The sequence below is a fragment of the Coffea eugenioides genome, chromosome 1, assembly GCF_003713205.1.
Source record: "Coffea eugenioides isolate CCC68of chromosome 1, Ceug_1.0, whole genome shotgun sequence".
Taxonomy (NCBI): domain Eukaryota; kingdom Viridiplantae; phylum Streptophyta; class Magnoliopsida; order Gentianales; family Rubiaceae; genus Coffea; species Coffea eugenioides.
The window spans coordinates 46,304,128-46,312,979 of NC_040035.1; the positions used below are offsets into that span (position 1 = coordinate 46,304,128).

Sequence of the window (8,852 nt, forward strand, 5' to 3'; positions counted from 1 at the left end):
AACCTTCAGGTCCAAGACTTGTTACAACTTCCCGCACAATGGGACCAATTTAAGAAAAAGCTTACCGATGAGTGTTGAACTTGGCCCGTCTTCAATGGTCACCCTAACCTAAAGCAGACCATTATTTGGCGAGTAGTATCTTCTTGGCCTGCATCGACAACATTTTATAGATATAGAATTTGATTTTCTGGTCAGTCCATGTCTTTGAATTTTGAACCGCTCCCTTCTCAAACTCAATAATCATTCATTTGAGACTGAAGTAGTGAATGAGCATGTATGCGTATGTTGCGTGTGTCTGGATCAAGTTAATTTAAATATATGGGCCTCTAACTTCCCTAACTCTACAAGTCCATTGGACGAGATACTCGACAAATTGATGATCTTGAATTTTGGAATCAAATATATGACGGTCGATTTGTCTGTTTAAAATGGCATTTTTCAGACCAAGGGATAATTATGTAAAATAAACATTATCGATATTTGATAGCAACCAACGCATCAATATTCTAAACCAAAAAAAATAAAGGGTTGCTAGACGAATTTGCTAAATCCGGTCTCATGTTGGAAGCCCGGAGAACATATATAGACTACAGCATATATCGAGAAACCCGTCCTATGATACTGTTGGATGCTTTGGGCACCTAAAGAACAATTGAGAGTAATTATGGCACATTATTCGTTTGTTCTATAGGGTGCCATTTATTTTGAAGAGTGCCTTACTGATTTTTTTTTTTTTTTTTTTTAGGACAAGTGGGATATCCATTGTTTATCGAGACTATTAGAGTTGATGCATCAATTGCCTCTTATATTTTTATTGGGTTGTTGCTGCAACCACATCTTAAAGCGAGAACGTGTTTGGATTATAAATTATTTGAGATAATTTTATGAAAAAAGTACTGAAAATGTATTGTTTGATATGATGTACATGAAATAAAAAGGTGATTGAAAAATGTATTGATGATACAAGTAAATCAGTATGTGTGTAAATAAGGTGTAAATAAAGTAAAATAGAAGGCAATCCAAATGCACCACTTGACATTCAAGTCGGTAGGTGACAGGTGTCACGATTCGTGTTCAAGGGCTGATATAAGTAATTTTTTGATCAAAATTCATTGGCCAAAAATAATTAACCCAAATAACAAGTAGCCCATGAGTCAATGTCTTTTAAACCATTCTTTTTCTTTGACTTCTTCCGATGTGGGACGAATACTACAACAGGACAATATTTTTGCATAACTTATTGCTCCAAGATGCGTAAAATTTAACAAATGTACATTATTGGCGTCTTTAGTTGCTAAGCAGTATTGACAATTATTTTGACAGTAGTGTTAGATCATCAATTAGCCAGAACCCGCTTTAATTTATCTGAATTTAATTGACAAAATAATCGAAAATGAGGGCAACGGAGGAAGTGGAATATTACAAGGTCGACAACAGACTTTGGAACGACATAGATCGTTGAAGTCCCTACCCTCGAGGCACACGGCACTTGTGTTTATAAACTTGAACTGTCGTCGGTTCAACTGATTGGACCAAAAATTGATGAACAGTTCGATCGAGGTTTACCTTTAAAACCCCTCACCAAAAAATAGTCAAAATCGATCGAAAATGGGGTTCGACCGAAAACCGGATAAAACCGACCAGGCACTCGGTCAATACATATGGAGGTTAGGACTAGAGTTAAATGAGGAAGCCAACAATTTTAATAGTTCATCAATCTCTTACTAAAGAAATCAAGATTATTAGCGGTTTTGCCGTCCGCACCCCGGCATGACCCAAATAGAATTAAAAGCAATTTGTGGAGCTTTTTTGGCATATGCATCAGTCGGCTGTGTACAGCTAAATTTGCAGCAATCGTCCCTTCTATAGAACCAAAAAAAACGAATATTTATTACTTACATGTTTTACAATTCTTCTTCAAAATTCGTTATGTACTTTTAAAAAATAAAAATTCGAAAAATAAAAATTTTCCAAAGACGGCCTAAATCAAAATAGATAGCCATCCAAATGCAAGAAAGCACTGGAGCTGGAATTTTTGTTGTTGAAGAGTCAAGATGGACTTGTTCAACCAATCGCCGGCTTAGATCAAAGGGTAGCTGCTCCGATGAAATGGTCCGAATATGCAAAATGGATACCTACAAGAGAGTGCGTTAAGCTACGACAGTGCTTGAAAAACACATTGGCCTCGCAGCAAATAGCCAGTTGTATTCTTGGATTGAAATGTAGCATAGTTATGCGTTTATGTATATATATATATTTTTTTTGAAAAAAGAAAATATGACTATGATGCTTGGTCATACTAGTATTTGTTTGTCCTTCCTCTTTTACAAAATTTGGAAAACAGGAAGCTTGCAGTACGCCTTGGAGAAATCCTTAATCCTCTTTTTATTCAATGTAGCCTGTAGTACGCTTTGAAGAAATCCTTCTTATTCCTCATTTATTCGATGAGCTTATATTATGGTAACAGCAAAGCATTTAATAGTATCCATAAAAGCAATTCCCCAATTTCTCAAACTTTTCATGAGTACAACATTGCATTTGGTAGCAGTCGTTTAGGCCACCAGCTTTAGATATCACAAGTAGTAATAAACTCGAAACTTTCTACTAGAATAATGACTGTACAAGATAACAATAAGGTGACAAAATTTTATTTAAGGGGGAAAAAACACAAATTCATGACCAAAGGTTTGAGTTTTTTTCTTTCTTTTTTTTTATTTTCTTTTTAACGGGTCCGTTCTCCGCTCATTGCGGCCTTGTTTGGATTGCTTGTTTCCGTCGGAAAATATTGTTTTCCGTGATCACATTTCCCTATCACCTTTTTCCCTCACATATATCAAATCGCTACAGTAATTTTTCCATGAAAAATGACGGAAAATGCAATCCAAACACAACCTAACCGAATCCAATTTTGGTTGGTTAAAATATTCTAGAGCAAATTATCTGTATAACCACCAAATTTTTGAAATCATCGAGTTTTGAATATTGAAAATCTAATTTTGATCACTAAATTATTTAAATTTTCGATGTCAGGTTATTTCGTTGGATTTAATTGTTAAACATAATAGATTTGAGTTCCTACACAATTCAGAGGACAAAAAAGGTATAATTAAGGATTAAATCTGACGAATTGATTTGAAATTTAAATTTTAAATAATTTAGTGATTAAAACTAAACTTTTAATTGGTCAGTAACCAATGCTACAATTCCAAAAGTTTAGCGGTCATCCAAATAATTTACTCAATATTCTACCATAGTTCGAGTGTTAAAATGACCAGTAAGGCAGGTAAAAGGAGAATATTACTACTAAATCTAAATGAAGGCTTCCCAAGGCTCTTCCAGGGCAAAATGGTCATTGAATCAGGTAAATAAAACGTGGGGGTCAGCACTCAACAGTAGTGTCAAGTGTGAGGGGTATTGCGGTAGAACTGAAAAGCAGAGGGGTATTTCGGTCAAATCGGGAAGATAAAAATCCACTACCCTGCCCTGAGGGAATCTGAACTGAGGGTGGGTGCTGTCGAAGTGCGTGAGAGTTCACATTTAAATACAACTCAGAGGGTCATTTCACGTCCGGTTACTGCTATTATTCAAAAAATGCTCAGAAGCTGAACTTTCAATGGCGTCGTCTTCGTCTTGCTGATTTATACTTACTTACTACTGCATCTCACAGTCCACGCGGCTTGCATATATCTACACACACACTTACACATATATGTATATATAGACAACCAAACCAAAACCCAACCAAAAACCGAAAAAAAAAGAGAAAAAAAGCTACGAAAATCACATTTGTTAACTTATCCTTTTCACCCTCCCGATCTCGCTGATCAATTTCTATCAACTCACCAGGTAGTCTTCTTCAACTTTTCTGATTGTCACTTAATTAGCTTTTTTTTTTTGGTTCCCATTTCTTTCTTTTCTATGAACTGATTTGTTGATTTTTATTTTACTTTTGTTTTTGTTTTCTTTGGGGATATCTGTAGATCTGAAGCAAGTGAAGAAAGAGAATTTGTGTTTTTTGATAAAGCAAAATTATTAGAGCAAATACATGTTCTATGTATGGCTTGGAAATCAGGAGATTGATGTTGATCTACTCAGATTCTGGTGGTTATGGCGGAGATCTAAAAGCTTCTGTTAGTGTTTCTTGTCGTTGGATGCCTTGAAATTTGTTCCTTTAATCAGTGTTTGGTTAGTTGACGGATCTCTTTTAAGTTTATTTTTGTAGTTCTGGTAGTAGTGGAGCAGTAATCTTTTGATTAGGATAAACCCTAGTTGGTAGAGTCACTGGCCATGGAGACTCTAGTTGTTGTGGCCCAGCATCGGAATCAGTATTATAGTAGAAGTAAGGGTCATGGACCCGAGCCATTTGGGTCGTTTGATTCGCCGCCGTCTAAGGATTTTAGGGGGATTAATTGCCGGACTTTTCAATCTGGTTCCGGCTTACTACCTACCCCAATTAAATCTTTCTCCTCTCCTGTTCCCAAACGGGTCTTTTCCCCTTCATTTTCCCCCAAAACACCTTCTGCCCTTCTTCATTCACGATCCGAAGAACCAAAGAAGTCCAAAAAGTTGGCCAAATCTAGTAGCGCCATTCCCATCCCGATGAAACTGAAGGTTGATGTCGATTATAGCAGGTTGGCTTCTTCCTTCAGTGGTGAGTTTAATTTCTCTGAACGCTGGGCTGGGCCTGCTTATTCCAACTCCCCACCTCCTAGTTCTCTCCCCATTCCCAAGTTTTCTCTCCGTCCAAAAAGGACTGTTTCGCTTGACTTGCCCTCTTCTTCGGCCTCTGACATTGACTTTCGCCCTATTGCCAAGTCTGCCCCTGCTTCCCCTACCAGGGAACGTAGCCCTTCCCCGGATGATTTGTTTCATGATGGTGTTAGCCTAAGTGTTGACTCAGCGACGAAGACCCTTCGTCGCATCCTCAATCTTGATCTTACTGACGACTGAATGGAGACTTGGAGCTCGTGCAGCTCCTGTGAATAAGGAAGTTGATTTTCTTTGATAGCTGGGTTAGTGGTAGATTCTAGGATGTATATATGGTGAATAAATGAGTCCTCTGCTTGACTTGATAGTTATGGTTGATTAGTAGCTTTATGTGGTGTCAGTGGTGCAAGAGACTTGGTGGCTGGTTGGTTGACTATTTCCAAGTATATCAAGATGATAATAGTTGAGATGCGGTTGAGTAGTGTGGGGGTGCTAGGAGACGGATGAAGGTTGGTTCAATATGTAATGACAGCAGAAGGTGGAATGCTGTGAAAGACGAAGCAGATGTGGAAAGGGTTGTTGGTGCTTGCGTGCTGTCTTGTAATGAAGCGGACAGACTGCTCAACTCTCTCTTTGGCTCAAAATAGACTAAAATCCTTTCTTCACAGGGTTGCTCATTCTCATTGGACTGTTTTCAGATAGAACAGTTCGTGCTTTTGTTACATTTTGTGTATACAGTAGAGTCCTAACCTGATCTGGCTCACTAGTTGATAGGATTGTATTAATCACTATTCTTGCCTCTCGTTCAGAACCCATCATCCTATATAGTGCATCCAGTTTCGATTTCTTTGGTAGCCTAGTCTATTTGCAGTCCTTTGACTTGTTAGGCTTTTTAGATCATTTTACACCTTAACTCTCTCAATGCTGCCTAATATGGCTGCTGCTTCTTTCTCTTCTCTTGATTCCCATCTCTCTTTTTGCTTTTTGTCAAATACTCCGGATCTAAGTCCTTGGCTTTGCTATGCAAAGTTGCAGTTACACCTTTCGCCATTTTTCTGGTTTTTAAAAAGGAAAAATGGGAAGGGGATGTAGTTTTAGTTTGATTTCGGCTTCTGCTATACTCCTTTTTCTGCTTAGAATCAATCCGTAACTCTCCTGCACAGGAAGCCGAGTAGTTATCAACCTTTGCAGGTGGGTTTGCACCTTTATTCTTGTTGTGTGAAGTGACATATTTGTGGATGGAGATGGTTGATCATACCTAGCCATTAAGAAGGTATTTATACTTTAACTGTATCGGTATTCTTTGTTGTTTTCAGTCAATTTTTTACTTCACTGTTGCTAATGGTTTTTTTCTTTTTTGAATCTTTATTTTGATAACAGTGCGCTGGTAAATGGAGCTATGGATGAGAAATGTTAAGCAAGCCAATTCCGAACTAAGCTCTCTTGCGCTGCACTTTTCTTTTTTAATCCTGGTTTCTTTTAGCAAAAAGGGTCCTTGTGGAAAATCGATGCTTTTTGTATTGGGCCTTGAGTCTGCAAGTTGCATGCTGTTTTCCTGTTGGCTTGTGTCTCTTTTGAACTTCGAATAATGCTGTACTAGATAGTTCGAGTAGTTTGTTTCCTGCATTGGTGTTTTAATTTGGATTCAAATGGTAATGCATCGTCTTACAATTGCTGTTTCTGGATTTTCCATTATGCACGGTAATAAAATTTTTTTATAGGAAATGTGGCACGTTCCTGGTTTGCTTGCGCTGGGAAATGTTTCATTTGTTTGGTTGGACTGCAATTTGGGAGTTTGAAGATTTTGTCAAAAGTGTGAAAACATTTCGTCTCCTCCTTGATTAGGAGCTTCAGGCTCGTTATGGGCGTATTCATGGAAAGGTGCTCGAGCTCTCTGTTTTTAGCTGGTTTCGCAAATGCTATAATTATGCACCGATGAAAAACTTCCCTAGTGCCGTGTGACCTGCAAATTGGCTTGTTAATTTATTCAAACTCACAAAATTTATAAAATAGAAATTTCATACATTTTTAATCATTGACAAACTACGATGATAGTCATTCAAATTTATATAAACAAAATTGTGAACTTTGGTTTACAGTCAAAATTTGAACATTGCCTTTTCTTTTCCAAAAACTGTAGATGTTGGTCATAGTTATTGAATTTAGTGCTGAGGTTTAAGCAGGGAAAAGTAGAGAGTTGTCTAAACTACATTTTTCAGCCTCTCCTAAGTGCTAAATTCTTGATAAACAAAAGAAAAGGCCAAGCGTGAATTTATTGAAACAACCCAAGATATGATATAAAAGGTTATAAACATCATATGTTTCTTTCATCTTACTTCGGACTCCAACCATAGGATATGATATATTAAAAAAGGCGGAAAAATTACCCATTGGGATAATTTGGTCGAGTCTTAAGCTTGAAGTCCAAAATAGCTAATGCTAGTGAAAGCTTGAGTGGAGAAGAAATTGATGTCCGAAAATAAACTAGGAGAGGAGGGGTAGTTATGGTAGTGAAGTCCGGTGGAGGTGCACAAGCCTGTTGCTAGCAGCGGTGGTGGACTTGTAGAGGAGCTAGGGTTATGGCGGTAAGAGGGAAGAGCTGAAGAAGATGAAGAAAAGAGATCGTTTGGTACTTTGGTTTTGTTTCCTATTTTTCTAGATTTTTTTGTCTCTTATTTGCTTATTTAGTCGGTCAAACGGAAAAAAGAGTGAAAGTCAAGACTTCAAGTTTTAAAATAAAAAAAAATTAGGCAAAAAAAAAAAGAGAGGAAGACAAAAACTGGATTTAATACAATTAATCGGTTCACCGGACGACAGACCCAGGTTTTATCAAGTTTATTATTCCCCAACTTTTTAATTTGGATTGGACCAACTACTTGACCGGTTCCCTACTCGATGGGCTAGTCCAGTCCGAATCTGAAAACATAGTTCAAAACTTGGTTCTTGACACAGTTACTATAGACTCGACTTCACAACCAAAGGCCTTGTTTTTACTTGTAAAAGTTTATGCTACTGTAGACTGTAAGTGGTACTGGGATGAATCCAAACTGGTAATTCGACAAAGGAGTTGGGGCCTTGGGGGGATTATTTGTGCACCATAGGTCGATTAAGATGAATCTGCCTACCTACAATAGGGAAAAGAAAATAAAAAAAGAAAATAAAAGAAACCGCTTGATTCTTTTGTCTCTTGATGCGAACAACGAAGTTTCGATTCAAATTCTCACCTCGTACATTTTCTTCTTAGTTTGATGCGCTGAGGATTTTGATAGTTTTCATCTTCATTTACCAATTATTTCTGAACTTTCAAAGAATTAAACAGTATACGTGTCCGTCTTCACAACTCACAAGTACCGTTGCGTTTGGATTGCATTTTTCATGAAAGAATTAGGTTGTGTTTGGATTGCATTTTCCGTCTTTTTTCATGGAAAAATTACTATAGCGATTTGATATATGTGAGGAAAAAAAGTGATAGGGAAATGTGATTACGGAAAACGACAATATTTTCCGACGGAAACAAGCAATTCAAACAAGGCCTTACTGTAGCGATTTGATGTATGTGACGGAAAAAAGTAATAGAAAAATGTGATTCACGGAAAACGACGTAATTTTCCGACGAAAAACCGCAATCCAAACAAGGCTGACTTCGCTTTTTCTCACTCATTATGTACATGGGACTGAACTTAATCAAAGAAAAGAGGCAAAAGAATGCCTGAACTACTACCATAAGAGAAGCACAGTGCTAGATTTGAGAAGTCAAACCGCTCATGCCAACCAATTTAATTTGATCGTTCCTCTCCTCTCTTCTCTTCTGGGTACGAGTAATTCACGGCACTCATAATTTAGTTGGATCATTGGAAAAGATAGAGTACTACTAGTACTGTGTCATTTTTATAGTTCTAAAGGTTTGACTTATAAAATCACTGCAATTATTCCCCATACAGAATCATTTCAGATCCAATTCCGTCGAGTGCACAACAATTAAAAAAAAAAAAAAATCAGAGACCAAAACAAAAAAAAATAAATAAACGACATAAGAAACGTAAGGAGCTTCGCAGAAGACGCAATCTGTCCCCGTCCGCCTCATCATTGCGTTGCGATTAATAATGGAAAACTAGATAATGGCGGTGCCAGTTTATACAGAAGCA

At 37.4% G+C, this 8,852-nt stretch overlaps 1 protein-coding gene across 1 annotated transcript; it reads left to right on the top strand.

Annotated features, from left to right (window-relative positions):
* Positions 1–3,543: 3,543 nt before the first annotated feature.
* On the top strand, positions 3,544–6,457 carry LOC113761706. Its single transcript, XM_027304810.1, has 3 exons — positions 3,544–3,846; positions 3,981–5,980; positions 6,088–6,457. Exon 2 carries the CDS (start codon positions 4,288–4,290, stop codon positions 4,948–4,950), a length of 663 nt encoding a protein of 220 aa, XP_027160611.1. The 5' UTR covers positions 3,544–3,846; positions 3,981–4,287; the 3' UTR covers positions 4,951–5,980; positions 6,088–6,457.
* Positions 6,458–8,852: the final 2,395 nt, after the last annotated feature.

Excerpts from the sequence above, each read along its gene's own strand:
- LOC113761706 (XM_027304810.1), top strand. The coding sequence starts at position 4,288 with ATGGAGACTCTAGTTGTTGTGGCCCAGCATCGGAATCAGTATTATAGT.